Source organism: Littorina saxatilis, linkage group LG8, assembly GCF_037325665.1.
Source record: "Littorina saxatilis isolate snail1 linkage group LG8, US_GU_Lsax_2.0, whole genome shotgun sequence".
NCBI lineage: Eukaryota > Metazoa > Mollusca > Gastropoda > Littorinimorpha > Littorinidae > Littorina > Littorina saxatilis.
The window spans coordinates 14,196,554-14,215,198 of record NC_090252.1 but is presented as its reverse complement, the minus strand read 5'-3'; the positions used below and the strand labels follow the sequence as shown (position 1 = coordinate 14,215,198).

Below are 18,645 nucleotides of genomic sequence, written 5' to 3'. Positions count from 1 at the left end.
TCCTTTTTAAAAATTCTTTAGACCAATTATCCCTCTGTTCCCAAGTGAAACATGGAATAATTCTGGACAAATGCGAGGACGTTAGCTTGGTTTTTTTGCAATCATTTTAATGTGTTACCATTATGCAGGAAAAATGTAGAATAAAACCAGGAGAGCTTTCGGTAGAAGATATTTCCTGTGTCAAAAGTTAATGCTTATTCTGATTGATGGGTGCTCCAAACTAAGTTATTTTGACTGCCTTATTCGAATTCATGTCCAAGACAGGGCTGAGAAGTGGAGAAGCTTAGGAGAGTATCGTAAAAAAATGTCTGGGTGTTTAAGCAAAACTTTCGAATATGTCAGATTTTACTTTAGAGATTTTAAATACTGTTAACTGACAGAAATGCTATAACTTCTACACCAATTGACTGCATAACTTCATATTCAGCATACATAAACCTGATTTTATGCATGTGCAGTTCACAAAGTGGCAAATTTGCAGGTTAAATGATCTAACTTTTGCGTCACCAATACTTTCGTGTCTGAGGATTGCCCTGAATCTAGCTGTAACTGCATGCTTTCTTCAGGTCATCGATAGCCTGGGGGTTGAAGGGAATGTTTTTACATACTCAGACATTTAAAATAATCAAAAAGGTAAAAGCCTGAAGGATTTAAATTAGGTAAAAATGGCTACCGCTCAATGTCAAAACTCGTTCTGTTTAGTCGACCCCCGAATTTGGAGAAAAAAATTAAAAATAAAATTGCACAAAAGTCAGACCATTCAACTTACAAAGTTGCCACTTATTGGAAAGGCAGAACATAAACTGAAGTTAATGAATACCATACAATAATTTGTTCAACAGATGCAGAAGTAATTTGCATGGTTGTGGTTGTCATTTTTATGGGGGTCAACCCTGTAGAAGAGACGATTTTCTGTAATTATCAATCCGTAATATATTGTTTGTTATGCATACAAGATTAACATTGACAAATACTTCAAGACTCCTCATTGATCTTAGTAAATGTTTTTTGTTTGTTTTGTTACTGACTGATTCACTTTCTATTCACTTTACTCTACATAAGTCACGACAAGAAAAGCAAGGGAGGTAATTTCTTCGGAAGAGGTAATTCTCTCCCCTCAGAACGATTGTCGTAGTTTGTTTGAATTTTTCCTTTCTAATAAGTATTATTTAAAATAAATGTCTTTACATCTTGATGTGAAAGGCGCAGTACCCCCCTCCCCCCAAGATGTTAAATTCTAGGTTGTGTCCATGTAAAATCCTGATCCTAGTCAAGATCCGAGTTGGTGAACCAACCTTTTTTCATGCAACTGTGCCTCTTTATGCCACTCAATTAGACATACTTTGCAATCCATCATTGCACGAAACTATTACTAAGTACAGGAAATACGTTGTTGTCGTGTTTTTAATATTACATAATGAAATAAAAAAATTCACAACTGGTTTCGTGTTGGGCTTTCTCTCTCTGTCTGAATCTAATAATTACTTCCTTCTGAGGCCTGAAATGTGTTACAGGCATTGTTCAGCTTACATGTATTGTTCCAATTTTTGTGGATATGTTGTTAAGTGTGTCTGTGTTTCTATCATTCGTTATCAGTGTGGTTAAAAAAAAAAAAAAAGCACACGTCAAAGTAATTTACCCTTCATCATTATCAAACCATGCAGATACAGATAATAAATATTTGTGATACTTTAAACAAAATAATACAATGTTTGTTTTTTGCGTCTTTTCAGAGCAAACACACATCATATTTGTTCAAACGTGTATATTCTGCATTTTCTAATACCCTGCATGGATCTCCAAATCAAGAATAATGAAAAGTCGTCTAATAGTCCTGCAGCACTCACACGAACATGATAGAAGCTTGCATGCATGCACCCAGGCTCGCTGTCTTCGGTTAAAAGAGCTTACCGTTGGATCTTCGCTCAGACAAATGTAGCTGTCTTGTCCACTTGCTCCTGTCGCATAGATCTGCAATGTGCAACATCATCTTTGATTAATAAGTCTGAGGCACAGACAAACACACACGCGCGCACATTTGCGAGAGAATGCACGTCAGTCTATTCAATCAAACAGTATAAAAACATACCACAGACGTGCTCAAGAGATTCATTTGACATGATTTGTGTGTGTATGTTTATTCAAAAGTTCATCTTGGGCACATTCAGTCTGTATGTAACAGGACCCATCCCGTAAAAACTTCGAACAGGTCTATTACATTCTGAAATCCTTGACAATTTTTTTTTCCAATCATCTGTATCTGACCGAAGTTAAAAAAAAAATCAGCCAGTACAAGCATCTACCCCGGGCCGTCACACGACAATATATATGTGGCGAAAAAAGGAATCGAGAGGGGGGGGGGGGGGGGGGGGGACAAATAATAAATTAGATCCAGAAATAATTCCACTTCATCATTCCAAATTCAAGTGTGAAGTGATCGGATACTGTGGTAAAGATACGTGCTTAGTATCACAACTGAAAATACAAGCCCTAGGTTTTTAAATCAAGGAAAAAATTAAATTTAAGGAAAGATCAACAGAAATGTCGAGAACATGTAAAATATTGTACTTACAATCCGTTTCAGCATGCTCTTCGAATAATAATCTCCCAGTCAGCCTCGTGCTTACGATTTCGACAGGATGTTGCCTCTCACGCTGAGCCAGTGAGTGAATTCAAAGGCCAGAGATGCAGTACAAGCACATTAGTTAGATCCAATTCATTTACATTGGTACCTTGCCCAATTTATAGTGGGGCTCGTATGTTGCAGACGCACTCATAAATCATTCACATCTTGCAACAAACATCATACTTTGTGGTATTGTTCCTTATAATTATTTAAGGGATTTCAGATACAGAGCCACTTCAGAAATCGTTTTTTTTGTCTTTGATAGGGAATAAAAGGCTGCATTTACAGCAGACGAAATTCGTACCAAAAGCGCTCAGCAGTAAATATTCCCAACTCAGCAAATGTAAAATTCAATGGTTTACCATGCACCAGAAGTTGTCTGCTGATAACACATGCATGACATAAATACTCTTATGGGTATTTTTGTGTTCTGGTATTTAATTTGATCGTTTTTAGAATTTTATATATCCGCAGCATGAAAATTCAAGATGGCGGCCTCCGCAACATTGCGTGTTTTGATTTGAGCGAAAACAACGTTTCTGAAGGTAAGTTTTCAAGAATACGCATCCATTCACCAATGTCACATCATTTTACTGTTTAATTCTCCCCTGGGGTCTGTTATTCATCGGGTGAAGCGCTGAAATGCAGAGTAATCTTGCAATAGCTCATCAAGCTGGATTGTGATGCTGATAGATCTAGATCTATCTGTTGATTACAAGTAAGGAAATCATGATCGCCACGCTGGTGATTTTAAACAGATTAAACGAACTTTGAATAAAAGGCGAGGAGAAAGAGATTGTTCATGGTAAGATAAATGATTAGTCCTGCCTACGTTAAGGACTTCCATAAGGTGGGGAGGGGTAGAGTCAAAAACTGAGCGAGGGTAGGCCAGATAGTAGGATGACCAGCTGGAGATAAAAACACTCCACTCCCCATGTCTTTACAGTGTTGTGATCAAACTTTCAAAGACGGTAGGTAACAGACAAAAGCATACAGTGTATGCTAATCAAATGAGATAAGTGGTTTTGAAAAATGAAGAGGTACCGCTCTTTGAGTTTTACAATTTTGGTTTGTTGCTTGTTTCTCATCCTTTTGCTTATTTTAAGTTGACCGTGCATTGGTGTGAATTTTATTTTTACAGGATATATACAAGAGTTACACCACATGCCGGTTCCTGGGAACAAGCGTTCTGCATTTATTCCGGTGCCACAGAAGGGAGCCGATTTCACTAGTACTACTGTATCAAGGTTTGTTACCTAATACATCTTAACAGTAAGATTTTTTTATTTGTATTAATTGGAACATGTTTGCACATCATTTGTAAGCGACCTCTGTGAATTTGATGGGTTTAACGTACGAACCCTCACTATGGTCAACATTCTGTTAGCGACTGTTTGAAGCGAATAAATGTAGCGGTCAGAAAGATTCCAGAATCAGTTGGGTCACTGGAAACTGTGTTTGTTTGTTTTTTAACCTGAAACAGTAAGAATTATACGAATTCATGAAATATAATTTTCTTTCATTTTGGTCTGTTGTGTGAAGACTTGCTAACCCGGCTTTGACCGACTCTCTGAGATATTAAACATTATTCAAATACATTCAAATAAAAATGTCACTTTTCATCTTTTGTGTGAAGGGTACCACAGGCTGATTTCCTGCACCATGGATGTAGAGGAGGCCAGACAGTCTGCTTCTCATTCCAGCTGTGTTGCGTTTTTTTCTGCTGGTGAAGTGTATCGCCACATTGCCAAAACCATTGGCTAAGAGAAGTCACCCTGTCTGCCCATTTTGCATAGCCTTACAGGCTGTGACACTATGTCGTTCTTCAATGGTATTGGGGAATCAGAAGGCTTGGCCCATGGGAAGTATGGCAAGCATTTGAAGACGTCACTCAAACTTTCTTCAGGTTGTCTGCTCCTCTTTGTAAGCTGAGTACCACTGACAGGGCAGCACAAGAGCTTTTTGGTGTACATTTGTAGGACAAAACCAGCAACGTACTGGGTGTAAACAGTGCTAGACGGTACCTCTTCAGTAAAAAGAGCTGCCAAATTGACCATAATCCCCTTACAAGTGAGGTGCTGCTGCAGGACATGAGATTGAGAAGAGCCATCTACCTATTAGACTTCCAAACTCTGTGGGCTGGCAGTTCAAGGCTGGAAAGTGGGAGTCATTCTGGACGAGCTTTCAAGAGGTATCCAGCGTGTGCCCAGAACTCATGAGGTGTGCCTGCAAGAAGAGCTGTACAACAAAACGCTGCAAATGCTGCTAAGAAGGACTGCAGAGCACAGCTCTCTGCAAATGTGCTTGCATGCCTGTGAAAACTGTCAGCATCTAAACTGTGCAAAAATATTATTGCACCCATTTTCATACCCCAACTCAAACTTTTATTCCTGTGTCATTTTATTCAAACTGTCTATGCCATTAAAGGCTCGCATCTTCGCTATCTGGCACATTTTTTTTTAACATCATCATTTACGCCGTCAAAATAAGGATACCCTTGACGTGACAAAGAGATGTGACAAAAACTTCGGGTACCTTTTAAAAAGCCGACGACAATTCCTGAGGCACAACTGGGTCACTGTTGTATACGAAGAGAAAGTCAACTTGATTATCCATCCAGAACAGGTTGTTTTATTTCGCCATCTTGCATATTTCTAGTGTTGTGCCATTGTACCTACTGATGTATGTGTCGATCTCAAGGATGAGATGTTTATGTGTCACATTTGAGGGATACCCAAGTCAACTAAAATCCATGTATTTTAGCAATGACCAAGTGGGTTGCGTTGAAACTTTCAGGAATGTGTGTCTACGCACGAGGCGTAGTTCAACCGTTTGAGTACACTTTCAAATCTTCACGAAATAATATTTTAAAAACTGCCACAGGTTTGTTGACTTACATCCCACATATTTTTGACTTCGCATGTATATATGACAGATGGTTGTTTCAAGTACTGCCAAAGTTTCTTTTGAGTATAGACACTTGCCGGAATGTGCTAGTTGTGTAAACACATGAGAACAAACAACGTTTTCGAAATACAGCGATTATGAATTTTAGTCGACTTTTGAGTTGATACATTACATTTTTATCAGTTTTATTTTGGGGGTACCCTTATTTGGGCGGCGGTCAAATAACCCATGTAAAGGCCACCTTTTATCTTAAAAGTGTTCCAGTTAGCCAAGTTGAGTGCCCTCAATAGCATACATTGAATATAACAGCACAGGAATGAATGTTTTCGTTTTGGTATGAAAATTGGTGCAATATATTTATTTTTGCACAGTTTAGGTAATCCACAAATTCTTCAACCCTGCCACCCACACCGTCCAATCATTCTCTGCACCAACAATACATGTATTGCTTTGTTTAAAAATGTGTTTGTGTTAGTTTCTATTGCAAGAGAATGTCTTGTAGCATCAAAAATGCCTAAATACCCTTTTATTGGCGGCCATTTTGAAAATTGTAAAAAAACTACTGATTTCTTAATTTTTTCACTGTGGCTCTGTATCAGGTTTTGTTAAGCAAAAGCAAATGTACATTTACGCCAAATTTGCTGTTAATCACATGAAGTGAAATATGCCTAACATACCCAACCGTTTACACTGGCGGCCATTTTGAAAAATTGTTTAAAAACTACCCATTTTTTATTTTTCGCGATGGCTCTGTATCAGGTTTTGTTAAGCACATAAAACTCTTCATATTTGCTTAATTTGGTGTTTGTTGCATGATTTGAATGATTTTGCAACATAGGAGCCCCACTATTATGGCTATTTCTGTTGGTAACATCACACATGTGGCAAGCAGTGCTTGTTGCCGACTCTACTGGGACAGGCAGCAGACGACTTTTTTTAGGAACCAAATTCTGATTGGTTAAAACATAAAACCGGAACTCAAAGTACCACTTGTTCTTTGAAAGTACCAAATCAAGAAAAGAGAATCAGGTAAATCTGAAATGGGTTCAACACTTTTAAAAAAATCGTAGTAAATCAGAAAACACAGTAAACGTTGGAAAAATCGTCCAGTATCGCTTCTACAGGTCTATACTTGGGCAAAACATAAAGCAATTCAGTAAAGCTGACACTTCAAAATGTCTGTTTAGTTACACTTTAAGTGCTGTGATTGTTGTAAAGGAAAGACAAAAGAAAAGGAATAAGACATTAAAAAAGAAAAAAAGCGGGCTGAAGCGGGATTGACAAATCAGTCAATCACAGACACAGGAAACACCTACGTCTAACGTTTAAGAGTGAGGCTAGAGACATGCGTCAAAACATGTAAACAAAATTGCATACAGTTTAACAATTCCTTGTGAGTGTGTGTGAGAGAAAGAGAGAGTTTACAAGTATATTGTTGATAAAGATAAAGAGTTTATAATAAACTAGCAATCAGGCCCAGCCTCGCCCCGGGGGTTTCTGATCTACACACACCACACACAATGTCAAACGCCTGCTCAGCCAACCAGACAAACAAACTTAGATATATACAGCTCTCTTCGCCCGTCTTTTACACAAACAAACACACACACTCACTGACAAACATGATTGTAATCTTTTTGGTTCTCTCGGTCTGTCTGTCTTTCAAACACACACACACACACACACACACACACACACACACACACACACACACACACACACACAAACACACACACAAACACACACACACACTCTCCCTCTCTCTCTCTGTCTGTCTGTCTGTCTCTCTCTCTTTTCTTCTGTCTCTCTCTCTTTTCTTCTGTCTCTGTCTGTCTCTCTCTCTCTCTCTCTCTCTCTCTCTCTCTCTCTCTCTCTCTCTAGCTATCTCTCTTTCTCTGTTACTGTTGATCAAGAAATAATATGGCAAACCCACTTGAGTAAAATTTGAAAATTAGTATATAACAACTTGTATTTATTGTCTAAATTAAGGCATTACGCCGATGTGGAAGCACTCAAGTTGTTTTATTACGCCCACATAATGCCTCATATCAACTTTGCTTCAACACTTTGGGATAACTGCAGTGATGTTCTTTTAAAACGACTCAATTCTCTTCATCGCCGTGCTGCAAAACTAATTCTACATGAGTCAAATAGGCCAACAGATGATACATTAGAGCTCCTTAATTTCCTCCCCTTGAAAGATCAGTTAACGCTAAACAAGGCTGCCTTAATGTATAAAGTGTTCCTACAAGTTTAAAATCACATTTTAGACATGCCACAAAAAGATATATGGGTACCAGAATCTGACCCCCCCCCCCCCCCCCCCCCCCTATCTTGCATAAGTTAAGTTTAGCCTTCTAAGGGGAGTCTCTCCATGAATTCCCTACCCCTACAAATAAAAAAATCGAGTTTTTATATGTGTTTACATGATAGTAATGTTGTATATAGAAGAGTGTATGGGTTAACCGTCCTATTCTCTGCATATTCTTCCTATGCCACTGTTGAGTAAATACCTTCATACGGCAGGCTAGCCTAAGATTTAACCATCCTAGACAAATCGACTGTATAAGCGTGACACTTATGGTCGGAATTATGACAGTACACTTACCTACAACAATAACTGAAATCAGCCCTTTGGAAGATTGCATACATGTATATGTTTTTGGAATCCGGAAGAAGATGAAATGGGGTTTTGATCGATTGCTAAAACTTTAATTTCAATTGCAATTTTAAGATTTTTTATGACCAAACTCATGTATTAAATGTTAAGCCAACACGCTGAATTGCAATACAAATGCAATACCAAAGTCCAGGCTTTGTCGAAAATTACGTAACCAAAATGTCAAGCTATTTGATAAAAAACTGAGGATGTGACAGTGCCACTTCGACTTTCACAAAAAGCCGGATATGACGTCATCAAATACATTTATCGAAAAAAGGGAAAAATAGGCTGGGGATATCATACCAAGGATATATCAAGTGAAGTTTCATAAAAAATCGTGTACACACACAAGCACACACATACACCAAGACCCGATTCCCCGTCTATGTTAAAACATTTGGTCATATACTTGACTCAATGTAACAAGAGGCGAAGCCTTCAAGGCTCACGTAAGAAATCGACAAACAGTAACACAAACTCAATCACTCCGTCACACACACACACACACACACACACACACACACACACACACACACACACACACACACACACACACACACACACACACATACCTAAAGTGTGGATGGTTACCTAAGAGGCGGCACTGGGTGTAGTGCCTTTCTAGTGCACTTGCACTACAACAGCACTGGGTGCAGTACTCGCTCCGGCATCGAAGAATTTTGCACTAAAAAATGCACAAAATTTGACCTATTTCGTCGCCTATAGAGGACGGAAAGAATGTCATTTTGAACATTGTTATGACATTCTTTCCGTCAAAAAAGTCAATTTAACGGTGTTAAATGAAGCGACCATCCACACAATTAGGTTGCCATCCAGAGTTTAGGTTGCCATCCACGTGTGGATGGTTGCCTTATGGTGATTTAGGCAACCAAACCTGTGGAAACGGGGGTACACACACACACACACACACACACACACACACACACACACACACACACACACACACACACACACACACACACACACACACAGTAAGCATAGGTGAAACTGTGCAAGAAAGCGAGACACTAGATCTGCCAACTAGACTAAGTCTCGGCCCGCTCACAATAACAATGACTGAGACTTTCAGTAATTCCTTCGCGTGACGTCTAACCCTCTTACGTCATAATGTGACGTCTTCAAATGTTAAAGTTTCTATCACACACGTCAAACACTTTTGACCGAGACGTAATCTTCTTATGCGAGCTTTATCCATAGACTCGGAAATGTTAAAGTTTCTATCACACACACACACACACACACACACACACACACACACACACACACGCACGCACGCACAGACAGACAAAAGTTAGCATCGCATAGGCTACACTTACGTGAGCCAAAAACCACAACATAGAAAAAATGATTGAGTTAATTGATTAGAATAAGAATAAAAACAAGTATATAAAAGTAACCGGCCTAGTGGTAAGGCGTCCGCTCCGTGATCGGGAGGTCGTGGGTTCGAACCCCGGCCGGGTCATTCCTAAGACTTTAACATTGGCAATCTAGTGGCTGCTCCGCTTGGCATCTGGCATTAATGGGTTAGTGCTAAGACTGGTTGGTCCGGTGTCAGAATAATGTGACTGGGTGAGACATGAAGCCTGTGCTGCCACTTCTGTCTTGTGTGTGGCGCACGTTAACTGTCAAAGCAGCACCGCCCTGATATGGCCCTTCGTGGTCGGCTGGGCGTTAAGCAAACAGGCAAACAAACAAATACTAAAAATACACGGTTTTGTCTGTTTCAGTCAGTAAATGTTTTAAGAATGGTCAGTGTAAACGTGGCACTTGTCGAATCAACAAAAACAAGGATGATGTTTGCGACTGTACCGGAACCGGCTACGCTGGAACAAGTTGTGAAAGTGAGTCTCTTTCTCTCTCTTTCTTTGTGATTTTGTATATTACTTCCTGTGACTGTTTGTTTGTATATAACATGATGTTCGTTGCTGATACAATTTACCAGCTGCATTTTTACTTATGAACAGGCAAGCTTATTTATAACTATAGCAGTCAAGACCCGGGTGTACCCTGGTGTTAGCAGAGCCTTGAGTCAATAGTGCCAAAGATTATTAGGATTTGTTCAATATTTATTATTGAAGAATGACGCATACCATTACCAGAAAAAAAATGTTATAAACATACTTTTAGAAAATGAGTTATGTCGCTTGCTGATTCGCATACTTAAAATTTGTATATATATATAGGGCAATTCCAAAAAATATGCTCACCTAAGCCTGAAATTCAAAATGGAATTGACGGCTTTTTCACCGTACATATGCCACAAGAGATGTTTATAGTTACTCATACCATTCATCGCTTGCCTCTAGTTCACTCCCCTCGCATGCCGCCATTTTGTTTTGATGTCATTTGGGAACAGCCGTGTGAAGTCATTTTATGACAACTTTTAAGAATGTCATCGCGTGTGCTAGTTTGTTATTGTTTTGGTTTCGAAAATTAGTCAAAGTTGCTACAGAAGCCTAAAACTATCATTTGTTCTGTTTTTAAAATATCAATTGCTAATACTTTTTGAAATATATTTAAAACAAGGAACTTAGTCGATAAATATCGACAGGGGGGCCGACTAATGGTTTAAATGTGAAATGTGTGTATAATAATGGGTGTGGGTCTGAAATGAAGTTAGGTAGTAGTTAACATTTGTTTTGAATAATTATTGGTATTTTGACAATGTGGGTAGCATGGAAATGTAAGCATTTAAATGTAAGTCTTAGGTACCATTGTACCCAGGAAGAGAGACGAGAGATAGGAGTAGGTTGCAATAGCTTGTGTGGTCTTCGAGTTTTGTTTTTGGAAAGATATTGTTAAAGAAAAAGAAGACAATTACAGTAATGCAATATTTATTGTGAAAATCAACGATTGTACAAAGAACACGTGAACCAACATTATGTCTATGATGGTGTGAAGAAAATTAGTTATGATTTATACTATCATTATTTAGACTTGAGACTGACAGTGTTGTGACGAGCGTTGGCTAATGGTAACGAGTACATATGTGTGTAGTTGTGATGCGTGTGTGTGTTTGCGCGTTCGTTTGGATCATGGGTGTAATTTGTAAAACAGATGTGACAGTAATAATGGAGTTCACAACAGTGAGGTTAGTTTGAAATGGAACACACGCACGTTTTTGAAAAAAACAATATGAAATTTTGAACCATGAGATCTTTATTAAATAATAAAAAGCGCTGGCGCTGGACCCGAGTACTCTTCAGACTGGCTCGCTCCCCCAGTATGAAAGTTTTTGTCTTGTGCACGTGGATTTAAAAAAAAATAATTTTTTTTTAAATTTATTTTACACAATTTAAAAAACTATTAGAGTAAAATTAAACATTAAAACGTTCATAATGAACAATAGTAAACAAGAATTAAAAAAAAAAAGAAAAATAGAACGCCCATGCCGGGAATCGAACCCGGATCATTTTGGCCATAGACTCTCTCGTGCTCTCTGTCTCTCTTTCACCGAGACCAAACCATGCATTGTAATTTCTTTGCCGAGACCATTTCCCCACCCGTTGTCTGGCTTGCAAATCATGCTTTTCTCGTCACTGCGTGACGTGTTCGCCGCTCAAGTCTCTCCTTTAGTTCAGGCTATTCGCAAAGCGACCAGCCTCCCACCGCAAAAACTCCCACCGTTAAGAGTGGCTTTTGTGATTTATTTCGCATTTAGGTCCCAGGTAACATTATGAAGTTTTAATACGATCAATCGGACCTATTATCAAGTTAGTGTATCAACTTTTGAACGAACTGCGCCCAGTAGTTTCCCAGCAATAAGCTGTTAAGTCGAGACAGACAGACAGATAGACAGACAGACACACACACAATTAAAGTCTGTTGGACCCTAGTACTGCGTACTCGGGGATAAACTGAACATCAGCAAAACATCAAAGCAATTATTAATAAGGTTTGAAAAGCTTGACTTACTATGTTAAATAGTGGATTGAAGGCTGAAAACGTCATTTACAAATTACATCTGAGATGGGGAGGGCGGGTGGGAAAAGTGCTGAAAGTGTCGATGAGAATTTAAAAAAAAATGCTGAGTGGCAACAGGGAGGTTAAAGGCTGCCCTGTTTGTAGCATTCATTAATTAATTCCTATTGTTTACATGTGCCAATAATGTTATAAAACTGTACCTAAGGGGATATAATAACGATTGGCTGTAGCTTTCGAACACAGAAAAAATATTTCAGTATTGCAAAGTGGTTTTGATAGTGTCCAATGTAAGCAGAACAGTCTCAAAGTGAAAGTGGATGTTTTTCGGAAATTGCGAAGTTAACAAGAATACAGAAAAGCGCGCTTTCCTGCTTAGTACAATACGCTACCGCGTTAATCTGGCGTGTCAATATCACTACGTTTTGGACGTGGAAACCTCCCGCGGGTTAGGGGGAAGAATTTACCCGATGCTCCCCAGCATGTCGTAGGAGGCGACAAACGGATTCTGTTTCTCCTTTTACCCTTGTTAAGTGTTTCTTGTATAGAATATAGTCAATGTTTGTAAAGATTTTAGTCAAGCAGTATGTAAGAAAGTTTAAGTCTTTTGTACTGGAAACTTGCATTCTCCCAGTAAGGTCATATATTGTACTACGTTGCAAGCCCCTGGAGCAAATTTTTGATTAGTGCTTTTGTGAACAAGAAACAATTGACAAGTGGCTCTAAATCTCTCTCCCCCCCCCCCCTTCCACCGTCGCGATTATAACCTTCGTGGTTGAAAACGACGTTAAACACCAAATAAAGAAAGAATGGACGTGGAAGGTGAGCGATTTCCTTCACGCGGGGATTGACAACGCTGTAATGTCTGTGTTGACGGTCTAAAAATAGCCCAACCTCTGCTTTGAGACACATGTTTACCGCCCTTAGCTAATTCAAGAAATCACCCCCCTCCTGCTTGGTACACGTGCACTCAAGTTAACCTCTGCTTTGACTTGTGTGCCAAGAGTCATTTTCATTTCATTTTCATTTTCATTACTTTATTGTCCCATCGCTGGGAAATTCGGGTCGCTTCCTCCCAGTGGAAAGCTAGCAGCAACGGAGTCGCGCTACCCAGGTGTCTGCGTGTTTAGGTGTATTCAGCCACCTGCACTTATGGCAGAATGACCAAGGTCGTTTACGTGCCACTGTGATGACACGGGGGTGGGACATGGCTTCCGTCTCTGGGTCTGCACATAAAGTTGACCCGTGTCCGTCCCGGCCCGAATTCGAACCTGCGACCTTCCGATCACAAGTCCAGTGCTCTACCAACTGAGCTACCGGGCCCCCCTCAGATGAGAGAGAGAGAGAAAGCGAGAGCGAGAGAGAGAGAGACACACACACACATAGACAGAGACAGACATAGAAAAACAGAAGCGGAGAGACTCAGAGGGAGACACAGACAAAGACATAGGCCCGTGTACATACAGAGAGAGAGAGAGAGAGAGAGAGAGAGAGAGAGAGAGAGAGAGAGAGAGAGAGAGAGAGAGAGAGAGAGAGAGAGAGAGAGAAGAAAGAGAGAGAGGAAGAGAGAGAGAGAGAGAGAGAGAGAGAGAGAGAGAGAGAGAGAGAGAGAGACACACACACACACACACACTCACACACACACACATAAGGATTTGCAAGGCAACAATAATTATTGTAGTTCTCCAAGACTTTATATCTCTTTGATTTGTAATATGTTGGGAAGACATATTTATCAACTGATCAACAAAATAAAACATAATACAAAACGACACAACACTGGTAAGATCATTATTGGCCAACGTTTACGAAGGCCTCAATCTTACCGCGCCGTAGAGCAGTTATTTTCAACTTCACGCATGGCACGCATGTCTGAATGTATGTACGTCGTGTTTGGTGTCTTTGGAAAGGTTATGTAAGGTCCTTTCTTTTTGACTCACATGCGAAGCAAAAGTGAGTCTATGTACTCACCCGAGTCGTCCGTCCGTCCGTCCGTCCGTCCCCGCGTCCGTCCGTCCGGACGTCCGTCCGGAAAACTTTAACGTTGGATATTTCTTGGACACTATTCAGTCTATCAGTACCAAATTTGGCAAGATGGTGTATGATGACAAGGCCCCAAAAAACATACATAGCATCTTGACCTTGCTTCAAGGTCAAGGTCGCAGGGGCCATAAATGTTGCCTAAAAAACAGCTATTTTTCACATTTTTCACATTTTCTCTGCAGTTTTAGAGATTCAATACCTCACCTATATATGATCTATAGGGCAAAATAAGCCCCATCTTTTGATACCAGTTTGGTTTACCTTGCTTCAAGGTCAAGGTCACAGGAGCTCTTCAAAGTTGGATTGTATACATATTTTGAAGTGACCTTGACCCTGAACTATGGAAGATAACTGTTTCAAACTTAAAAATTATGTGGGGCACATGTTATGCTTTCATCATGAGACACATTTGATCACATATGATCAAGGTCAAGGTCACTTTGACCCTTATGAAATGTGACCAAAATAAGGTAGTGAACCACTAAAAGTGACCATATCTCATGGTAGAAAGAGCCAATAAGCACCACTGCTAGATTATCTCCAGATTATTGTCGGTAATTGGCACATCAGAGGTTTTATCGCACATGCGGCTAACTGTTTTGTTTAGAAACGGTCTGAGAGCAAGCCGTCTGCGTATAGACAGATCACGTGAGGCGTGGCCTAAGAGCGCGATCGCGTCGGTGCCAAGGCGCACACATTCTGTCTGGTTTTCTTTTGGCAACAATTCATTCACAATCTCGACCACTGCCACAGCGGCCTTCACGATAGCCCGCTTCGTGTGCGCGAGTCACAAATCCGCTTTTCTACTGTGTAGTGGCATTTGGGCCCATGTTAATCTCTCTATTCACTTTTGGAACCACTATACCTGGACAATTTTCGGGTCTATTCCGTGCCTCAGGTCTTTTCTGCACGTTTTCTTCCCCAAGCTTGCTTGAGAAGCGCCCACTTACAAGTTTGGCTAGGTTCGTCTCTGACCTTCTCTCCTAACTTTTCTTCCTCTTTGAAATCATTTTCGAGATTTTTCAGAAAATCATCTTCATCTTGGTCTTTTTCTGGGGCAGGGGGGTTACATAGTTTTTCTTCTTCATCATCAAGCTCACCCTAATCGTGAATGCTTAGCGCGTCTTCATCACTTTGTGATGTAAACTAGCCCCGGTATTTGCTTTCTCCCTATGCTCATGTTGTTCTGAATTGGTTCGGGAGTTACCCCTAGATTTGTTTCTTTTTGTCTGGTTCAAAGGTTTCATCATCGCTCAACTCTGTTCTTGACCTCTTTATTGCCGTGGTAAGCGTGTCAAACTGTGTCTCCCACTTGCATCAAGCTGTTGTAACATTTCCCGCTTTTTTTTTCTCGACTATCAGTTTCTTCGCTTCTTCCTCTACGTCTGACATACATGTCGTCCCAGTATTCCCAGGCTCTCTTCCCGCCACTACACGGCCTGCCGAGAACAAAGCTCGTGGGCCCGTGTCGACCACAAGCGACTAACTGAAAGAGAAAAATGCCAACACAACGGCGCTTGAATCTGGGACTTGTCACAGTGTTCTAATAACTTAAAGAAACAAGAAAAGGTTCGATCGTATTTGTTTTGGAGATATTGATGGAAAAGGAAGAAAATAAAGTCTTAAAATAGTTCCTCCTTTTTTTTACAGGACTAGCAAAATTACACCAATGGTCTTATACTCATATGCGACTTTAGAAGCATTTGTTTTAGTCATTCGTCATGCATTTCTGGGATGTAAGTCAGCAATCTTATGAGGGCCTTTAAAACTCATTTCGGAACATCTCATAACATCTAAACATCTAACTTTACAAGGCAGTCCACAGCATGTGTATTGGTGAAATACAGAGCTTTTTGTCACAATAACCTCGACATTATTTGTGACCTGCTGCAGTAAGAATGGCATAACACAATACAAATGTATAGCAACTAAAAAAGGAAACCTGTTCTGGATAGATATTCGACGTTATCATATTGAGTTAAAATTGTCATGTTGTGCCTATTCTTAATTTTTTCTCGATATTTCAAATAATCTGTTGCGTCTATTTCAGGTATATTATGGGTGTACCCTTTTTTGAGCTGTGGTTACTTGACTCCTGTGAAATAGTTCTGTCATCCGAAAAATACACCAGATAGCCAGGTTGAGTGTCTTACTGGTTATTGATAGTTGACATGAAATGAGACAATTAACGCTTTAGTTTAGGTCAGAAACTTGCCGCAGTAATAAGTTTGCTAACTTTAGTTCATGAACAAAGGGTCAAGTCTATGAACATGTTTCTAAGAGGAGTATGCAACAGCGTACTGTATATATACAACACACACACACACTGGCTAACTGGCTATTGTTATAAACTTTCGTGGACGATTTTCTCATTGGATTTTATATAGTTGGTCACATTACCCTTGCAATTAGCCTCGTTGTGTTTTGTTTCAGAATTGGACCCTTTTATCATCGCTCTCATATGTATGTCAACCCTTTTGGGTGAGTAGATCTAGCACCAAGCCATGCAAACAAGGCAGCAGTGGATGCAATTAAGTGCTTATTAGTTTGTATTTAACAACAGTACGGTTGTGTTCAGTTTGTAATTCCTTATTAACAAACAATACGCACATAGACAGTGACACGCACAAACACAACACACACACACACACACACACAGACACACACACACACACAGACACACACACACACATATATATATATATATATATATATATATATATATATATATATATATATATATATATATATATATATATATATATATACATATACATATATATATATATACACACACACACCTTAAAATGATTGACAGCTGGCCTATAGGCTTATACCACGCCCAAATGGCACCTTTTAGGCATCGCAACAGTAACTTTAGGATACTATTTAAACACATTTTTTTTCGAGGTGTCAGATATGTATCGATAAGGTGTTAACTTAAAGAATGTTCAGCACCATTAGAGCACCTTTTAAGCACACTTTCTGTTGCTAGGACTCCTCATGGCAGCAAATGTCGCGGGAGTGTACTGCGCCAGGAAACAAAGGTCAGGAGGTCAACAGAGCGCCCCTCCAGCCGATGCCCCACCAGCTAACGCCCCTCTCGCCAACGTCAACGACCCTCGCTACAACGCCCCTCCAGACAACGCCCCTCCAGACAACGCCCCTCAAGTCAACGACCCTCGCTACAACACCCCTCCAGACAACGCCCCTCCAGACAACGCCCCTCCAGACAACGCCCCTCAGGTTGCTGGCAGCGCTAAGCCATCCACAGGCCAAACCGTTCCAACCACACCTTATGATGAGCCTTGCGAGTTTAATGTCACTGGTTCAGAGGCCAGTGAAGGCACAGAGTACAGCGCATCAGAAGTGTCTGAAGTTATTAATTAGAGCCTGATTAATGGGAAGCACTAGTGTTGAAATTGATTTTTTTGTTTCATAACTCTTGAGTCAACAATTGTTTATTTATTTATTTATTAAGGAGATTTCTATAGCGCATAACTAAAAGCACTATGCGCTTTACAATATCACTAGGTATAAGCACACGCAAACATACTCTGATTAAATAGAACTTAGGCTAACAAGACAATACTAAGAACACTAAACATTTGAGTTCATACCAAAATAGAGAATTAAATTAAATACTGGACAAACGATTAAAAAAAAGCTTAAGGCCCGTCCAGACACTCCCGGCCGACCCTGTCCACATTTGACTTATGCTCAAAACGGCGCACCGCGTCGTGCTATGATCGCGAAGCGTTATTTGCAGAAGAATAGCGCGTGTTCTAATTTCTATGACACAGACATAGAACGACGGAAATTTGACCAATCAGAGCAAACCAGAGCGATGACGTCAGCTGCTCGCGGCGCGGCAGTCGAATGCAACTGAACCTTCTTGTCAGGTGACCCCGCTCCACTGATACCGCGTTGTGAAAAAAATCGTCGATGTGTGGCCACTCGGCAAATCCCGCGCGACGCACAAAACGGCCTGCGGCGCATAGAGCGTAAAACGGCGGCCAAGTCTGGACAGGGCTTTAAGGCCTACACCGACTACAGTGGACTATTTCAAATACAAAAATTTAGTTAACTATAAAAGGCAGTGCATAAAACTCCATAATCCTAAGAAGGTCGATCAAATAAAAAACATAAAAGACTATTTAACTATCATTACTTTGTAAAAGATAATAAACATGGTATACAAAGCTGTAATTTTAACAACAAATCTAAAAAGATTTTCATGCCATATTGCACAACACATTTTGACACACACCCCACCTCACACAAGCACACATACACACTTACACACACACACGCACACACACACACACCCATGTACTCACACACACACATACACACACACACACACGCACAATAAATTCAACAAATATTTAAATACATAAAAAGAATTAAGTTAGCGTTTAAAACATATTTTACAAACAACAGTAGTACATATTATAGTGTTACT

At 40.0% G+C, this 18,645-nt stretch overlaps 1 protein-coding gene and 1 long non-coding RNA gene across 2 annotated transcripts in view; one reads left to right on the top strand and one right to left on the bottom strand.

Annotated features, from left to right (window-relative positions):
• LOC138972882 (uncharacterized) overlaps positions 1–6,210 on the bottom strand; it is a 189,318-nt gene extending 183,108 nt beyond the window's left edge. The window contains exon 1 of the long non-coding RNA XR_011457796.1: positions 3,883–6,210. This is a non-coding gene — a long non-coding RNA (uncharacterized lncRNA). The remainder of the gene's footprint in view (positions 1–3,882) is intronic.
• Positions 6,211–9,948: 3,738 nt separating this feature from the next.
• On the top strand, positions 9,949–18,540 carry LOC138972878 (circumsporozoite protein-like). The gene is made up of 3 exons (XM_070345548.1): positions 9,949–10,057; positions 16,614–16,661; positions 17,176–18,540. Exons 2-3 carry the CDS (start codon positions 16,646–16,648, stop codon positions 17,568–17,570), a joined length of 411 nt encoding a protein of 136 aa, XP_070201649.1. The 5' UTR covers positions 9,949–10,057; positions 16,614–16,645; the 3' UTR covers positions 17,571–18,540.
• Positions 18,541–18,645: the final 105 nt, after the last annotated feature.